General features: G+C 37.4%; 1 protein-coding gene across 21 annotated transcripts in view; it reads left to right on the top strand.

Annotated features, from left to right (window-relative positions):
• Window positions 1-19,486, top strand: part of SYNE1 (spectrin repeat containing nuclear envelope protein 1) — a 318,475-nt gene that overhangs the window by 193,290 nt on the left and 105,699 nt on the right. For 20 of the 21 annotated variants that reach the window (XM_049801239.1, XM_049801241.1, XM_049801249.1 and 17 more), the window contains 13 exons: window positions 4-341; window positions 1,010-1,154; window positions 2,152-2,370; window positions 3,295-3,557; window positions 5,175-5,340; window positions 5,954-6,109; window positions 6,323-6,475; window positions 8,682-8,864; window positions 10,391-10,528; window positions 11,857-12,042; window positions 15,088-15,210; window positions 17,319-17,505; window positions 18,795-18,934. In XM_049801239.1, the coding sequence (XP_049657196.1) occupies window positions 4-341; window positions 1,010-1,154; window positions 2,152-2,370; window positions 3,295-3,557; window positions 5,175-5,340; window positions 5,954-6,109; window positions 6,323-6,475; window positions 8,682-8,864; window positions 10,391-10,528; window positions 11,857-12,042; window positions 15,088-15,210; window positions 17,319-17,505; window positions 18,795-18,934 (2,397 nt within the window). Of the gene's footprint in view, window positions 1-3; window positions 342-1,009; window positions 1,155-2,151; window positions 2,371-3,294; window positions 3,558-5,174; window positions 5,341-5,953; window positions 6,110-6,322; window positions 6,476-8,681; window positions 8,865-10,390; window positions 10,529-11,856; window positions 12,043-15,087; window positions 15,211-17,318; window positions 17,506-18,634; window positions 18,694-18,790; window positions 18,935-19,486 lie in introns of those variants that run through there. The other variant, XM_049801257.1, reaches the window with a different exon arrangement.

A 19,486-nucleotide genomic window follows, 5' to 3' on the forward strand; every position in this document is an offset into this window, starting at 1 on the left:
CAGGCTACCTTGAATAAATTATATAGTCTCTGCCAAAGATACTACCAAGTGGTGCAGATAGCAAATGACTGGCTTGAAGATGCTCAGGAATTTCTACTTTTAGCAAGAAATGGTCTTGATGTTGAGAACTCTGAGGAGAACCTAAGGAACCACATAGAATTTTTCAGCACAGAAAGTCAGTGCACTGATCATATGAAGGAGTTGCAGGGCCTTGTGTCTGAGATAGAGCCCTTTATCCAAGCCACAGCAAGAGAGCAGCTAATGCAGAATGTAGCTACATTGGAGGAAAAGGCCAAAGGGACAAAGCAAGAAGCCAAAACCCAGCAAGAGCAGTTGCAAAGGTATAGTAATCTTTTTTTTTTTTTCTTTTCATTTTAAGGTCACCTTGTTGGTGATGAAAGAAAGAGATCACAGCATTAATCAGAGTTTTGTAGAATGTTTGTGCTACTGATGAGAGAAGTGAATATTGGGATTCAGAGCTCTTGGATTCTGTTTTCTCCTCTGCCGCTGACTGACTAGATGTGTGATCCTGAGGAAGCTATGATAAAATTATATAAAGCTTGGAACAGCACCGAGAAGAAGAATAGGGAATGATTGTCCCTTATTTCACCTGGCATAAGACTTATGCAGAAACAAATTAACTTGAAGCAGACATTTTGAACTAAAAGGAAATACCTTTTTAACCAGCATAACTATGTTACTTATTATTCCTGAATTTTCTGGTTTCCAAAAGTTTGGTCGGTCTTAAAACACAACCTAGGCAAAGTCACTGAGGAAAAGTCAAACAAAGGATATTAAATGCCTAGCTGTGTCTTTAAGGCACAGCTCAAAATCAGGAGTATATGCTTCTGTGTATGCTCTTTCCCAATAATCTTTCTTTTTCTTGGAAAATACTGTGTAACAGCAAAACTAAGCAGTTACATTGAAAACTGGTTGCAACAATATTCCTGGTTTTCAAATGGTTTTGTATTGCATTAAATTGTTCTTTCTGGAACTGTATTTGTTTAAGGTGTGCTTCTGAGTGGCAGGAGTACCAGGCAGCAAGACAGAAGGTTATTGAAGTGATGAATGAGGCTGAGAATAAATTATCTGAATTCTCAGTAGCTAAAGCTGCTTCTTCTCATGAAGCAGAAGAGAAATTGCGAACACATAAGGTAAGGTACTGAAAATTACATGTAATCCTTTTCCTTCAGTGAAAATAAATGTATGTTATGTAGGTCCCTACCTGTGGCAACCTGAATTTGAGTTTTTAGATCTTTTCCTGTAGCACTTAACTGTCATGGGACACCAAGAGGTATTTTGTGTTGTGCATAACATGCATTTTATTTGTGGGGTGACTGAGATGTTTTTAATCACTTTTCAGCTTAATGTCTGTCTATGTGCCTATGACTGTAGAGAACTGGAAGGAACCAGGAGGTTCCTAAAAGCCTTGGGTGCATAAGCCCCCAAACTGTGTACCCTACAAGAAATTCAGATCAATAGAAACATCCATCTACTTCAGATCACATGGTATAGTTTTGCTAGGACAGGAAGGGTTGGAATTTAATATTAACTCTTGTTTAATCTAAAAGAAGGAAATGTAACTTAAAAGAATTACTTTCTCTTCTAGTATTTAGAGTGCTAATCAGTTGCCTTAATATAGGCAGTTCAGACATCCTGCCTAGTCTCCAGCTGTGTCTCTGTGGAGGCAAGAATCTCCCCTAAGAGTAAAGTCATGTCTGCCAGCTTCATGAGAATATCCTAATATGCTTGGACATCTAAAATGGCAGTAAAGATAAACATGGCATAAATGTATGCTTAAACACCTGAATTGCTCCTTTCATTTTAAGACTCTAATAGAAGTCAGTCTTTGCTATGAGAAGGGTCCTGAATACTCATTTCCATCCATTTTGATGGGCTAGCAGGGGAAAGAAAAACTGATTACACCAGATTTCTGCTACCTCCATAGAGTTGCATTTTGGACCATGTCCTTCAAGGAGCTTTATCTAATATATTGCATATGAAAAATAAAGTGAGACCTAACAACCTCACTCAGCAACCTGCTCTTTTGTTTGCAGTGGTTGAAAGTGGCTCATCCGCCTGCAAGTGTGTTGAATAGTTATGAGTTGTGTTGCAAAAGAGGAAAACAGTGCTTATTTTTGCTTTTTTCAGACTCTTGTGTCTGTAGTGAATTCTTTCCATGAGAAGATCACAGCCCTAGAAGAAAAGGCTTCACAGCTGGAAAAAGTTAGCAATGATGCCAGTAAGGCAACTATAAGTAGATCCATGACAACAGTTTGGCAGCGCTGGACACGGCTCCGGAATGTAGCCCAAGAACAAGAGAAAATTTTGGAAGAGGCAGTGCAAGAATGGAAGGGCTTTAATGATAAGGTAACTTCTGGTCTTGGTAAATCCTCCTTTGTTAACTGTGCATAGGTTTTCACTCATTATACTGCCCTATTAATCTTCTTATGGTAGAGAAAGCCGATAGCAGGAATAACAAGTGATTTTTCTCAGGTTATATTAAAAAACAGCTATGGAAGATGTAGGTTTAGAAACACTGCCTCCAAGGTTTGCACTGTTCTTCTATATGCATACAAGTATAGTAAATACAGAGTTATTTTGGTTTCTGGTATTTCTTCAGAATCTTCTCCTCTATGTTTCACCTCCCCAGATGGTCTATTCTAGATTGTCAACCTCTTTTTTTTTTTTTTTCCTTTTTTTCCTTTTTTTTCTCCTTTTTTTTTTCTTTTTTTTTTCCTTTTTTCTTCCCTCCCCTCCCTTTTTTCCCCCCTGAGAAGTATGAAGTTGCTATTTCTAAGTTTATACAGTGATATTATTGCCTGTCAATGCTCACCAATCATGTGTCTCTTTTTCCCCTTATATCCTACCTGACTTTTTTTTCCTGTTGTTGTCCATTATTTTATGCTCAGATTGCAGGTTCTCTGGGAATGGGGATAATCTGTTTGTTAAATGTATGACTTGTGTCAAATACAGGTCTGCCCTGGTATAGAGCTCTAGGTCTTACGACAATAAAGATAATAAATGTTAAAAAACATGAGGACCCATTTATCACTTGTGCAAAAAAAATCCCTTAGCAAGTCCTAGTCCACTGTGAAGAGCTAGTGCTAGCTAGCTAGATCTAGCACATTGGAGCATAGATTTATATCTGCTATAGAGACTGCTGCACAAGTCCTGTGCCACAACTGTTTTACAGCATCTGAATGTACAGCACTGGGTTTAGCACCTTTTGGTATCAGTTGTAATAGCTGCTTTTTAATTTCATTATTGCCAAGACTGCATCTCTTTCCATAGATTCAGAAAGCCACCATAGCAATAGATCAGCTACAAGGTCGCTTACCAGAAAGTTCAGTGGAAAAGGCATCCAAGACAGAGCTCCTGGAACTCCTGGATTACCACAGCAGTTTCCTCCTGGAGGTGGAGCACCAGCTGTCATCATTGGGCCTGCTCAAACAGCACACTGTCAGCATGCTTCAGGATGTGGAAGTAAAACCTCCATCTCAGGAGGAACTACCAGTCATACAAGAAATCAAAGCAATGCAAGATCGATGCCACAAGTAAGGCAACATTTTAAAAGATTCACTAGAAAAACGGTACCTTACAATTCATTAATAAGAGTGCACGTATCATTTTTGTAATCATTAACAATTACCATGCTTAAAATAGATATCAGTTGTTATATTTAAAGTAAGCATCACTTTAATTTTAAATTATCTTTAATTAATTTTGAAATACATTTTTATCATTTTTTATTTCCATCAGCAGGAGTGTGCATTTTAGAATATGTACTTCTTGCCGTGCATAATAATAGTAAGTTACGTAGGAGTTCTATAAACTACATTGAAGTTATAACTGATTTTAAACACTTCCATTGCATCTCGCCATTAAGTGTGACATTTTATCTTTCTGTATCCTAAGTTTGGATTAGTTTATCACTTTCTTTCCTGTGTTGGAAGCACTTAGGTACCAAAAGTATGTATCCTATAAAATTTACAGGGGAATTTCGTGCATATGCAACTGAAACATATCTTAACATTTCAATCTGTGGTTATATGAATGTTTATCTAAATCTAAAATGTTTACCTGTCATGTGTAAACCAGGAAGTTTTATGGCTAAGTTTCAGGACTCATATCCACCTCATAACTGCACTAAGATGTCATTAACTGGATCTCCACAGTGAGAAGAGGGAGAGAGAGAGAGAATTAATAATCTATAAGCCCTGCACCTAGCCTGTGCAAACTTCATTGGGTGCATGTGTAACTGATTCCAGTAGAATAGCAACCCTGTAGAATATGTGTAGACATTAGCACTTCTGCAATTCCATTCTTCACTTAGAATTGGTTTCTAAGAAGTAGAATCTGTGATGATCACCCGCTCATGTAAATAAGGCATGATTCAGCTATGAAAGGTTATAAAACCATAAATAAATATGGGAATATCAAAGTACTATCCATGTCACATACATAAGAGATACAAGAAGATCTGTAGATCTTACACAGAGCTGTCATCTGAAAAAGATTCTATTTTTTACAGGAGATCCAAGTTCTTAAGGAAAGTGTGGAAATTCTGTCTTAGTGAAAGTGTGGAAATAGGTCCCTGGATCAAAAATGGTGCTCAGGTGTTTGATCCATGCTTTATCCTAGGTATTCTGCCAATGCAAATCATATCAATAGGGGTAGAATTTGTCTCACCTTATTTTAGACTGTAGATATCCTCATCTGAAATGGTTAATTCTTGATCTCTAATTAGTGGAGACAAATAGGCAGGTCTAAGATGCAGTTTTTCTGACCTATTTTAGAAGTTTCTTTTAGAATGATGAATCATCCTAAATTATGCCCTAGAATTACCTGCTTCCCCCACTGACGATATGGGCAGTCTGTGGTGATGAGCTAAGATGTAGGTGTCTGTATTGTAAACATTGGCATTTCTTCAGAAGAATTATGTGCTTGATGTCAAAATATGTAAAACTGCTAATGAGAAGGAATGTACTGAAGAATGAACATGAGAAATTTAAGTGTGCTGCTTTAGTAGTCTGTTGCAACATTGCCCCACTTTTTATTACTCTGGATGTGGGGCTATCAATTGCTATCTTTATTATTCATTTTTTGACAAGCAATGCTTTTAGACTTTGCTTTATTCTTCACAAATAGTTATTGTTTCTTTGTTTCTGAAGTATGCAACAGAAAGTGAAAAAAGGTGTGAAGATGGTGAAACAGGAGCTGAAGGAGCGTGAGGAGGTTGAAGCAGAGATTAATATTGTGAAGTCCTGGATCCAGGAAACAAAAGAATATTTATTAAGCCCTGATACAGAAGTGGATACTCAACTTCAGGAGTTGCAGGTATATAAAATCTGTCAATTTCAAACTTACGATATTTATCTTCATTGTAATCTGCTGGTGAGTGTTAATCAGCTCAAAACCACCACGTATTCAGATTAGACAATATTAATTAGTTTTTGAGTAAGCCGCTAGACAAATACATAAAGCATGAAGTAGCTGATGGGCTGTCATACCTAAATTTAAAGATATTTAAGATATATTCACATATTTGTTTTTATGCAATTTTACATGCTAGCATATTGTTTAGTAATTTTTCTCCTCTCGTCTAAAATATAGGGGAACTGTAGAATGGGAATGGACAGAATGTGACATTTCGATCTTGGCAGTTTGGGGTGGGGCGGGAAGCAACAAAATAAACCCATCTCATTTCACTGGAGGTGTTGAAAACTTGACATATTCTATATATGTGTGGTCACACAGGAGCAGAGAACTGGACAGACAGTCATAGATGAGAATCCAGGGAATCTGAAGATAAAATTCTTTTTAATGAACTATTTAAAAATTTGAAAGCAATTAGCTTTGTTGCAAGCTGCATGTAACATCTGCATTTGCTAAGTTTATGGAGGCATGTTTTTTCCCATTGTTCTTAACAACACTCTTTCTCTGTCATTAGTCTCTCCTTGGTGAAGTAACTACTCATCGCCAGGCTGTTGAAAAAATGGCTGAACAGCAACAGAATAAGTACTTGGGGCTTTATACCATTTTGCCTTCTGAACTCTCTCTTCACCTAGCAGAAGTTGGGCTGGCCCTTGTAACTGTACAGGATCAGGTAAAGCATAGCAGATAAATGCATTACAGATCTATATCCCTTCTTTAGACTTTATAACTTCGTGAAATACAGTATCCAAGTGTGGTCAAACTATGACAACATAGGGTAGTTTTATTACCTTCTTCGTTTAAATCAAAGTAACTTAAATGAAAGTTAATTTCCTTTCAGAAGGAGAGATTTCTAGTTACTGAATTTTATTCTTATTGTTGACAGATTCAAACCAAAGAAAGAGAAACTCAGCAGATCAAAACATTGAATCAAGAGTTTGGTCAGAAAATCCTGGGGATAACAAATGAACTAAATGCCATTCTTTCCAAACTGAAAAAGAAAACAAATGATATAGCGCAAGCTAAACTTGAACAGAAGGTAAGACAAGGCTTCCCTGATTTGATTACGCCATAAATTCTGCTGAATTGGGACGCTCAACTTCATACCAAAGTTGTATGTGTGAAGACTTGCGTGACACTTATTTAATGTAGTTTAACAGAAGAATGGACAGAAATAAGGGTTGACTGATGAGATTTTTTAATTATATGCTTTGCAAACTAGCCCATACAGGGACTTGAGTGAGTAACAGGACTTGGAGGAAGTAGCTGAGAGTAAAAGCAAGTCAGATGGACAAAGTTAGGCTATTCTTTCTAAATAATGAGTGTGACTGCAATTTGGGAAAGCCTAAGAGGCTCCCAAACTGCTCCTTGACCCAGTGTGTATTGAAAAGACCATTCTTTACAGTACAGTTTACTTGTGATAAATAGAATTTACTTAGCCAATAGGCCATCTTGTACAATTTGATGCAATAATGAGGTAAAGTGCTACTGATGCGGTTAAGGGTAATGCAGAGGACTCTTGGGGTTTTTTTATGGGTTTTCTTAACCTTAGGTATGTTGCACACTCAGAAAAGCTCATCTGTACTGAGTGTAATGTCTAAGTTAAAATCATCAGATGGGAGTAGGGGCTTTTGGGGGGTGGAAAGATGGGGGAAGGGTTAGTTGAAGGTGGAAGTTTGGGGGCTTTGGTTTAGTTTTTTAACTAGTCAAAGGTAAATTTGACCAAGTTACTATCTGAAAGTAAGCAAAGCGTAGGAGAAGATTTGGAATGTCTGGTATGTAAAAAATTACTTGTTTATTTTCATGAGTTGCTCTCGGTATGCTTCAAATTAGCATTTGCTTTGCAGCAGGTGTCACTGAAATATATCCCATTAAATTTGGTTTATCTCCTTGATTCCAGTAATTAAGCAGAATGCCAGTGAAATGTGCTTTCCCATGTTGCATAGAAAAAAACTCTGTCACTGGAGATTTAGTAATGTTCCCTCAACTGCATTTATGTCAGTGCTCAGCTGATACTCCTGAGATTGGCTTGGCTTTGATTACAGCAGTAAATATTTTTATATTAACATTGAAACTGATTGTGAAAAATAAAAAAAAAATCTGTTTTAAATCCACATGACCCAAGTCAAATGCATCCTTCCCTCACTTTTAAACAGCATATAAATTCTGCATCATTTCTATAGTGGAGACATTTATTTATGCCTGCCTGAAATATATGTGTCTTTGTCTTTAGATGAGTAGTTCAACATCTGTCTTTACGTCTACATGTAGACAGTTATGTCACTAAGTTTATGGAATAATATTTGTTTATCATAACAATTGATCATAACTTACACTCTATGGTATGTCTGCCAGGACAGCCCTAACCTGAAGAGCTTGAAGTAATTTCTTGAAACACCTGTAGCTACAGCAGTGTTCTGAATCAATTTTTGTTTGATGATTGCAATTTAAATTTCTAAAAATAATTGGAAAGGGGCTAGAGTGTTTGATGAGACTTACTTTATTTATATTACAAAACAAAGGAATTGTTAACAGCTTAGGTATAAAAAACAAATACAGAAAAAAAAAATACCCCCTCCCCAAGAAACTGTAGCGCATAAGTGTGTTATCAGTCTATAAGAAACATGGAAAACCTTTTAGGTTTCCTTTTTAAACTTTTCAGAAACTTTGTAACTAGGATAAGAAAATCTGATTTTAAAATCTATTTCTGTTGAAACAGTCTAGCATGATCCATACTGTTCCTGTGTCAAGATCAAGCTATGAAAATGCAAGTTTCAAATGAAAATAAAAGTTTTCATAATGTATTAATGAGTAATTACATATTTCTGGGTTTGTAAAGGTATGTTTTAAGACAGCAACAAAACAAAACCCCTTTCCAATAAATAAAAATCCTTGTCATGGCAATGTGTGCTGACTATTCATTTCAAAAACAAACAGAACGATGGCCAAGAACAGTTAATGTCACTCTGAAGTGACTCAGTCTTTTGCTATGGTAGGGAAAACAGTTATCTGTTTCAGCCAGGAAGTCAGAGAAGAAAGAATAGTGGCACACATTTAAGAGATGACCAAACATCCTGCTGTTCTGCTTTCCTGCTTAGAGAAGTATTGTTGGTCTCCAGCCAGAATAAAAATGGAACAAACTGTGGAGACTTTGGACAGTGTATAAAGTTGCAAGTTGGACTAGAAATGATCAACTAGAAAGCTAACATTTCCTGGATCACTGATTTTCTTCCTTTTCTGTCTAGATCCTCGGTGAAGAGTTGGACAGCTGCAGTATAAAGCTGTTGGAATTAGATGCATCAGTCCAGGACTTTGCAGAGCAGAATGCACTGCTGGCTAAGCAGCTGGCTAACAGGATAGGGAAACTCACTGCATTGCACCAACAGACCATACGGCAGGCTGAGTACAGAGCAGCGAAGCTCAGTCAGGTATGATCTCAAATCCTTTCTGCTGTTTCCCTTCAGAAGCAGAAGGAGCATGCAAACTTCCCATTTATTTTCCTGTAGTTATGCAAGAAGGTGCATTCCTTGGCACATCTGGCTATTATTAGTCAGGGCTTGTATCACACCTCAAAGAGAGGCACAGATGGGTCAGATCAGGAGCGTGGAATAATTCTGTGATGCTGCTTTAACATCCTCTTTCATGAATCATGTGCTGGTTCGTTCCTCTGGTGCCCTGAAAGGATTACAGACCTTCTCACAAACAGTAGCATGCCAGGAAATAGTATTTCATTGTACTTTCAGGGCCTCTCTCTTAACACTGTTACCTATATTTGCAGCATTACAAAAAAAAAAAAAAAACAACAAAACTATTTTGCTCTAGTCACAATCTATAGATGGTGAATATAATTTGTAGATTCAATAGAAAAGCCTAGATGCACTGGCCCTGATAATGCATAATGTTTATGCAATCTTTCAGCATTCATAAAGACGCTTACCCTGCAGTTCAAGGTCCGTGAAACTCTTTCTTATGTATTATTTTGCTAATCGTTATCCCCAAAAAGTCTAGCTAAAAGCAAAGAAATGGATTTTCTATGGTTCTGCCATCAATACCCTTGATAAATTATGAGTTCTCTTTTGTGCATGCATAAAGAAGCTTCTGTAAGGCTTGAAAAAGATAACTATTTCATGTTACTCTTCAGTTTCCTCTGAAAAATTGTTTTCAAAAAGAGGCAGAAAATTACTATCAAAGTAAGAGTTCAGTCAAAGGTACATGGAGAAGGGATTTAACCATTAGGATATTTTTGTTCAGCACCAAAAAATCCACTTCCTATCACAAAAAATGATAGGTAAGGCAAACTGCGTGCAAATACAGTTCAGTCACCTAGGATTTGATCTATCCTTCATACAGGACAAATGCATGAATCAGTGAAATTATTCCTGCTAAGTGACAAGAAAATTTGAACTAAAGAGTACTTTGCTAAATAGAAATTGGATGAATCGGAAAGTGGATATTTTGTCCTGTATTTTGAAATAAGTGCAATATTTCTCTTTTTGCAAATATGGCAGAGTGAGTGGACAAAGCAGGTTTTAAAAAAAGGTCATTTTGTCCCTTTTCATGTCATCCCCAAAGAAAAATAAGGAATGATGTAAAGGAGGCTTGCAGTGAGCCACAAACAGAGCAAGAAGGTATTTTGGAACTTATGTGTGAGGCTGAAATGTGCAGGAATTGTACCCTGTAGGGATATATTTGAGCATCAACGCACTCTCCCTGTGTAACCTACGTTCCTATAGTGCTTTTTTCCCCCTGAAATAGATATACTTGTTACTCGAAGAAGACCTATTTTAACTCCATAAATACAGAAGTAATTAAATTATATTCAACAGTAAGGAAAAGTTGTTAAAACTTTTCCCCAAGTTAAAAACAGTAAATGAAATAAAATGAATTTTATCATTCTCTAAGAACTGTACAGAATTACATTTTAGGCTTAAGTTGATTTTTCTTTTATATCCAGGCTGCTTCACATTTGGAAGAATACAATGAAATGCTGGAGTTCATATTGAAATGGATCGAGAAAGCAAATATCCTAGTACACGGTAGTATAACATGGAATTCTTCCTCTCAGCTTCGTGATCAGTTTAAAGCCTACCAGGTGATTATATGAGCTATGAAAATTAAAGGGCAGTGTATAAAAGAAGTTATTTTCTAAGCAGTGAAGTTTTATTTCCTACACCTTTTTTTCCTCCTTTCCTTGAGGAAAAAAAGTCTTAAAATGTTTCTTTTACTGTTCCCCCAAGTCTTAAAAGATGATTAATTAGTTTTGGACAAATGTTTCAAAGACTGAAATTAAGATATATTGCTGAATAAAGCTATGTGATTCAAAGTTGATCTCCAAGTTTACTCAAGTACATTGGCTTCATAGTAGCTTTTGACTGAGTACGGTGTCTATACACTGTGATTTTATCACACAGAGTACCTCATTGCAGCTAATATTCCTCTAGAATTTTAGTTAAACATTATTTTCAGTTTGTTTTTTTCTTTTCTTTCTCCTTTACGCTAAATTGGAATAGCCTTTGTCCTCATCTGACGAGTTTAACGCCAAATGTTCTCAGACTGATACTCAATGGATGAGTTTCTTCCAGTTTCTTCCTGAACATCTCACATCAGAGTGATCTGCTGTCCCTGTGACAGTGCAGTTTTTTGTGTGTGTGCAATGTGTAAGTGTGGTATCAGTGAAGCAGTTTGATAACGTTCAAGCTTGCCCAGTGTTCCATGACCACATGAAACAAATCAAAGCATCATAAAATGACTGTGTCTTACTAATGCCAAAATAAGACTGCGTTAGTTATGTTTTTTATATATACATCAGTTAATTGTCAGCTGCATTCACTTACATTGAGACAACGCAGTATGTCACGCTTTCTTACTCTGAATAGGAAGGAACCTCCAGGCAATTTATCTTGAGGATAGCTGGGAGATAGCATTTCTGGTTTGTTTTTGCTATGGCTTTTTCCCTGGTTCAAAAATCAATGAGGATATGGGCTTAACCAATGCCATCTCACAGAACACTTTGGCAGCCATTTTTTAGGCAGCATTAATGAGACTAAGGCACCCGAGTGCTTTCTGCTGCTTCCTATTAGGTACATCAAGCTTTCAGAACAAATCCTATCCATAGATTGTCTATGTTATATTTTTACAGGCAAGTGTGTATAGCAAAACACTAAAATGAATGTGTTGGTAAGTACAGCTGCTGAAGCTTCATGACTTACTCTTCCATTTCCCAGTCTCCATGCGCTGAAGTGCTTCAGCATACATTGAGAATTAAGCATATTGGCGAAGCCTTACAGGAAATCAGTAGAACTTAGTGATATGCTTACAGATGTGTACTAATTGAGGAGTCTGCAGAACAGGAATATACTTAAAGATATGTTTAATCTGAAAATCAACTCTGGCATTCAGTTTGTTCATATCTCCATCTAGACTATGCTTGATGAGTCCGGAGAGATTCATGGTGATCTTGAGGCCATGAGTGAGAAGATTGAGTATCTGGCAAGTGTATACTGTACTGAAGGAATGTCACAGCAAGTGCTGGAACTGGGGCGGCGGACAGAGGAATTACAGCAAGTTATCAAAGTGCGGCTACCAAATCTCCAAGATGCTGCCAAGGTATATGAAAGCAGTTTTTCTAATGCTAGCTGACAGCTTAGGGTCGTGCAACATGTTTCTGAGACATGTAGCAGTGCAGGTTATCTGCAGTCTATAACGGGTGTTGTCTAAAGTTTAGATATCTTGTGCTGTTTAAGATACTGCCTTCAGGTGCTATACCAGATGGGGACAAGATTCCTGCAGGTCCTGTCATATCTGCCCATTCCGGATGGATGTATTGGGGATAATGGTGTGTCTCAATTGGCACTAAGCACCTGTGTTTAGATACTTGAAAAGTGTCTGTGTTGGTGCTTATACAGTGCCATTTCCTTTATTTTTCTCTTAAAAGATATCTAAAGCCTGCTATGTATTAATTCAGATCAGTACTGGACCAGATCAGAATTCCATAATGTAAGACCTACCTCTACAAGGGAATGCCATGAAAAGAATGAACATGTTTTTTCATGTCCCTGACATTTCAGTGCAGCTCTTCCATATGGGTTTAGTGTTCATGTAAATGTGTGTTTTGCCTATGCAGTGCCTGAGGGCATGGGAAACTGGTGCAAGACACAGGGAAAAGCATAGAAGTCTTTTCTACCTGCGCTCACCTTAAGGGCAAGAAATTTTACCTTTTTTTTTTAATTAATACAATAATTCAGGAAAAAAAATATTCAAATTTTATAATTAGTATACTTATAGAGGTTCTTCTGCTGTCACCTGCTACAATTACACACTACTAAATAGGAAAATACTTAAAGGCAACTAAGAGAATAGGCTATCACTAATTGTTAGGACAATCGCAGGTCCTTCTCCACATTTGACTCTTACTTTACAACATTTATAAGACATAGGAGAAATGCTGCAGCTGCAGTAGTCATAACAGTGTAACAGAGAGGTTTTGAAAAAGACTTCTTTCCATTACAAAAGCACAAATCAGTAAACCGCAGTTTATGAGCTGAAAGCTTTTATTATTTTTTTAATTTATTTTTTCATAGAAAAAACAGAGATTTACGTACAAGTAAGCATAGTAGAAGTGAAACTTACTAGCTTCAGTTCTTAGAGAAATATTGGAACAATTGAATAAACTATTTGTAAATTGTTATAAGAAAACATGGAGATTAATAGAAGCCAATAAAAATTTACAAAGGAAAAAAATCGTATCAAAAGTGACCGATTTAATGTGAAAGTAATAGAGTAATATATAAGTGTACAATATGTGATATATCTTGACTTTAATAATATTTCACATGACATTGTTATCAACACAGTTAATAAGCTTATCTGGTTGAAAATACAATAGGTATGTGTAAAGCTGGCTAGAAAACTTACCTGGTGTGTAGTTGTCGATGGTTCACAGCCCAAAAGGAGGGCTACATCAAGTAGGGTTTTGCAGGCTTTTCCCTTGGATCTGGTACTATTCAAAGTTTTCATTAATGAGTTGGATGATGGTCTAGAGATCATGGCTTTCAGGATGCTTAGACAACACCAAATATAGAGGGACTACCTGAAAAAAATTAGGCTGCTAGTCAACAGAGACAGGGGCAAACTGTTACTTTTAGACAGGAAGAACGAGGCATGTTCTCCTCTGAATGAGGAACTACTGGTTTGATGCACCCTGTTTAAAGGTCCTAAGTTTAATAATGTGGATCATGGAAAAATGAGTGAACAGTGCCACGTTGTTTTAAAAATTGAAACACCATGCAGAAAATAAAGTATATAATTGTAAGGTATGTGAAGTAAGTCCTTTTGTTCTACCTGTTGGTCACTAGTGAGGTTTCAGCTGTGACCAGTTTTGCACTTGAAAAAAAGATGCGGACCGACTGGAGAAGGAACAGAGGATAGTGATGATTGTGATATGTGTGTAAATTTGTAGACAAGATGCATGAAAAAGGATTATCCTAACATATGATGTATTCAGAGAGAATAAAAATAATTTGTTCTTCATGTCTGTTTTTAATGGGATAGTAAGTAGAGGATTGAAATTACACCAAAAGATAACTTTATGTCAGACCATCAGAAAAAACTGTCTACAAAAAAGGAGTACTGAAATAGTGGAAATATGTTGTCTGTAGAGGTAAGTGGGACTCCACTGCTAGTGGCCTTTAAGAATGGCCTGTAAAGATAAGACAGTTATGTCCTGTCTTATTACAGGAAAATGACTAGAGGACATCTAGGCCTCAAACTTTATGAAATTAGTTTTATAAAGTACGTGCTGTATTTGAGATTGAGGAATTACTTAAAATAATAACTCTGGCTTTGTGTCGTGGTCTAACCCCAGCTGGCAACTAAGCTCCACGCAGCTGCTCACTCATCTCCCTCACAGTGGGATGAGGGAGAGAACCAGAAGGGTAAAAGTGAGAAAACTCACGGGTTGAGATAGAGGCAGTTTCATAGGTAAAGCAAAAGCCGCTCACACAAGCAAAGCAAAACAGGGAATTCATTCACTGCTTCCCATGGGCAGGCAGGTGTTCAGCCATCTCCAGGACAGCAGGGCTCCATCACGTGTAACGGATACTTGGGAAGGCAAACGCCGTAACTGCAAACATCCCTCCCTTCCTTCTTCTTCCCCCACCTTTATGTGTTGAGCATGACGTCTTATAGTATGGACTATCCCTTGGGTCAGTTGGGGTCAGCTGTCCCAGCTGTGTCCCCTCCCAGCTCCTTGTGCCCCCCCAGCCTGCTCACTGGTGGGGTGGGTTGAGAAGCAGCAAAGGCCTTGGCTCTGGGTAAGCACCGCTCAGCAGTAACAAAAACATCCCTGAGTTATCAACACTGTTTTCAGCACAAATCCAAATCACAGCCCCATACCAGCTACTATAAAGAAAATTAACTCTATCTCAGTCAAAACCAGCACACTTTGAGACCTCTTTTTCTAGACTGTCATATGACTGGTATTTTTATCCAATATTCTAAAGATTTAAAATTCATTGTTAAAACTGTGAATTAGTTTTAGCACTGTATATAAGGGATGTAGCTACAAAATCCAGACAGATATATTTATAGTGGGTTTTGGGTTTGGGTTTTTTTTTTCTTATTTAACCCTGAATGAAATGTGTTTTATTACAGGACATGAAGAAATTTGAAGTTGAGCTGAGAGCCCTGCAGGCTGCTCTGGAGCAAGCCCAAGCCACACTGACCTCTCCAGAGCTTGGGCATTTGAGCTTGAAAGAGCAACTTTCTCACAGACAGGTAAAAGGCTAGGACCTCAAAATAAGCACTTGAGTAGTGCCAGCTTACACAAAGAATAATGAATGTTTGTTGAGAACGATTGTGGTGTTTCTTAGGTCGGTCATTTTTTCAGTCTAGCCCCAAATTACTGCCAAGGGAATAAGAGACAGAATGGGAAAAATCATTCCCTCAAAGGGAATGGTTGAAATATAATCCTTTATGAGTCTGTTCTTAGGTTGATGCAATTCTGAGAAATGTGCATCCAATCCAAGTTTAATCCATATTAATAATAATAATAAAGCTCAGTTCTTATCCAGTGCTTTTCATCAACAGGTTCTTAAAGTACTTCAAAAGGAAGTCTAGATTGTTATTACCATTATACAATAGACATTCAGTGAGATAGTGTGTTGCTAGCTCCCCCAATAGTCAATTGGAAAGCTAAGAGAAAATTCAGTTTTCCTTAAGCCTAGTTACATTTTTGTATGTTTAGTTGAATTACCTCTGAAAGATATTGCTACTTTCTGTATTGCACTTGGCCTACTATAGAGATTTGTCAATTTGTTATTTTTGGTCTCAGTCTCATGACAAGAAAAATAACCCAAGTTATAGATTTCTGAGTTGCTTAAATGTTTCTTGCTGTAAGCTAATATGCAGAACTAACTGTCTTAGTCTGCCAGTGAAAACTAAATGTCAACAGGTCCACTTCAGGATTAAAATCTGCAGAAAAACGTATGGATGAAAGGTAAATTTGCAGAGCTTTCCCTTTTGATTAAAATATGCAGTCTTTATTCTAGGCATTTGCAGCCAGATTTCAGAATATGGCATTGAAGTGTGTAAGTGAAACTCATCACCCACCATAAGACTAAAGGAATACAGATTTTACATTGCTCTTGATATGTATTCTTCATCCTGGCCCTAGCAGGTCTCACAGTGTGACTTTCTTTTGTACAGAAAGGGGCTGTAGCCCCTGCCCACCTGTTTCACCAGACCAGAGAGGGGGCCTTGGAGAGTTCTTGGCTGGCATGCAGCCCCCAGGGTACCTCTGGGTGCCGATTGCACAATAAAGGCACCCTTTGCCAGCAGTATGGGGCCTACCAGAGGACAGGCCACACCAGCGATGTCTGAGGAATAGGTTGTTATACCAAATCTCTGGTTAGTTTATCCACCATATGTCATGAAGGCACAGAAATAAAGAGCAAACCTCAATATTCACGTCAGTATGCACGTCAGACCCTTCTAGCTATCTTTCTGCACATGGTATAGGGGAAGGAGACAACCAGTCTCTTTATCTCTGTTTGCCATACACATTGTCTAGCTGATTTATACCTGTTGAACTTAAAATATTATTCTAATGTGCTAAGGCCCTTTTCATCAACTTTGCCTTTTTCTTTTTTTTAAAAAATTGTTTTTCTTTTTCTATCTGTGAATACATTAAACTACCCAATGAAGATAAAAAGAATGCTGATCAAATCTATTCTCCAGTCATTGCACTTAGACCCTTCTCATACATATGAACAGACAGCTTGAATGGACATTGTGAACGGAACAGAGACTATTAACAAAGGCATACAGCGCATGATTATTCAAACGAAAGGATTTCTGTGTAGCTGTGTTTCTTTCTGTTTGATTGCCTTTTAAATTTTAAGCAACATTTTCAGCTGTGGTTTGTATTTTCAAAGGAACGCTGTGAACACAATGGGGTTTATTTGCTGGTTTGAAAATCTGCTTCTGTGTCCCAGCAGGGAGTTCACTCAGATTTTAACATTAAAGTATGTGTATACATAAATGACTCCTATGCTGCTTTGATTTGTGAATTTTGTAAAGATATTTTTTCAAATATGTTAACGGGAATATTTTCGTACTTAGACACTTAGAAATAGGTACTACTAGGCTTTTTAATTCATTATTTTTATTCCTATTATATGGGCTTTTTGCTATTTAAAAGAATGCTTACCTCAGGATGAGCAACTCCAGACAAAGTGTGTCCTGATTCTATTCAATTTAGAAAATAGATAATCAAATTTGTTTGGTTTAGTGCTTGAGCTCGTCAGTATTTTTTTCTTGTGCTACGTGAAACGCTCTGGGAGTTCTGCAAAACTGGCTTACTGTGGCACTGACTTTGTTCCTAGCATCTGTTGTCTGAAATGGAGTCTCTGAAGCCAAAAGTTCACGCAGTACAAGTCTGCCAGAGTGCCCTGAGGATTCCCGAAGAGGTGGTCACTGGCCTGCCAATGTGCCACAGTGCTCTCCGGCTCCAGGAGGAGGCCAGCCGCCTGCAGCACACTGCCATTCAGCAGTGCAACATCATGCAGGCGAGTGTAACCCCGTCCCGTAAATTACTCAAACTCGAGCAGTGCCATACAAATTGTGAGGAAAACAGAGAATTTCCTATCTCTCTGCATTCCTCTTTTCCATGTAGTACCACTAGGAAGATCCCCACTAAGTTGCGGTCCTTTCTGACTCCGTGTTTTTGGGGGTTTTAACAGTCACGATCATGTTAACTGTTGATTTAATCAGACTCTCATCTCAGTTCTCTCCTCGATCTTGCTGTGTTTTTCATAATGCTGTTAGGATTAACTAGACAAGTAGCTAGTATACAATTGTATGCAGGCTAATTTTATAATATATGTAATCAGTTAATGAAACTAATATATCATTATAACATCAACTGCTTAGAGTGATTGCATAAAAACTGTTGGGTTAATTAAATAGTTTTCTAGGATAAAAATAATTATTTTATTTTCTCTTTATTTATAATTTATATATATGCTCTTTCTGATTTTGGAGTCATTCAGCATCTATTAAATTTGCATTTTCAAGTTTTGCTAAATGTAAGAAAACTAGGATTTGTTTGATTGTTTGAATTCATAATTGAACATGTAAAATGTATTTCCAAAGATTAAGAGAATAGCCTTTTACTTTCTTGCTATTTAGTGATAGAAAAATACTTAGTGAGCTATACAACTACAGAGCTTCAAGTTAGGTAACAGAAGAGACTTTAGATCATTAAGGATACTTAATGATACTTAAGTACAATTAAGGATACAATGTCAAACTCAAAAGTTTTAAAAACAGGTTAGACAAACTGCTGGTGAATCTATGATAGAAAGAATTGATACTAGGCTGGTAGGATAATGGTCCGCATCAGTCTTCATAATTCTCTCCCAGTTGTATTTTCTGTAAAATCTAACTTTTTCATATAGTCTTTCCACTTCATAAATGGAGGCTTGAAGTGAAAAAGCAGATGAAAATGCTTTATAGTCAAACCATGAGACTAGGCAATACTAACTTTTGGTGGGTGTGTTTGGTGCAGGTACGTGCTGGAAGCAGAAGTTCTAGTTCCTTATATTGGATACCTAAAACATCATGTTATGTGACCTGTTTTTTTGGAAATAGTTAAATAAATGAAACCGTTGAATTCATTGCAGTTCACAATATTTCTGAAGGAAGTTTTTCCTGACTATATTCCTGCTTTGCTTATCCAGATGTGAGTGCCAGATAGATGTAAGTTTCCTCCACTTCAGAAAGGAGATCAGTCATGCTTGGACTAAGTAAATATTTATTTTCATGTAGACACTCAATATTTTTTTTTCCTCTCTAGGAAGCAGTGGTTCAGTATGAGCAATACGAGCAAGAAATGAAACATTTGCAGCAAATGATAGAGAGTGCCCATCATGAGATCCAAGACAAGCCAATAGCAACCAGCAACATTCAGGAACTCCAGGTCCAGATTTCACGTCATGAGGTAGGAGAGCCAAATTGCAAACACATGGGCTCAATGACAGTTCGTCGACCCAAAAAACTTTTCATAAGCAATCTTCATAGCTGAGTAGCTTCTCAGACTTGCTCCAGGCTAGTTGAACAGATAGACTTAATACTAGATACGAAACTCATGCTATTGGTACAGTATGGAGTTTTCATTTGTTTATTCAGTTCAGTGTGTGCTAATCTCGAGGCAACATTACAACAAACAAAAGCATTGCATAATTAAGGGACAGTTGGTACTGTCCAGGTACTTGACTGAGGAGTGTCCTGGAAGTCAATGTGAGCAGATAGTCAGGTGATCACTGCTAGTTCAGTGATCATTTTTTATAGATATATATCCTGAAGTACTTACTCATTTCCATCCTAGTACTGTTCTGTAAAAGAACACCAAGAGACTTGAATCACAGGAAAACCACAGTAGATTTGGAGCAAAACTCTGCAACATGTACTCCAAAGGCTTCTTTTAAAGTCATTGTTGGGAAGAGTTTTGCCCTGTGGAGTTACAGGTCCTGCCTTCAAACTCATTGATCGT

This window comes from Accipiter gentilis, chromosome 5 (assembly GCF_929443795.1).
Source record: "Accipiter gentilis chromosome 5, bAccGen1.1, whole genome shotgun sequence".
NCBI lineage: Eukaryota > Metazoa > Chordata > Aves > Accipitriformes > Accipitridae > Astur > Astur gentilis.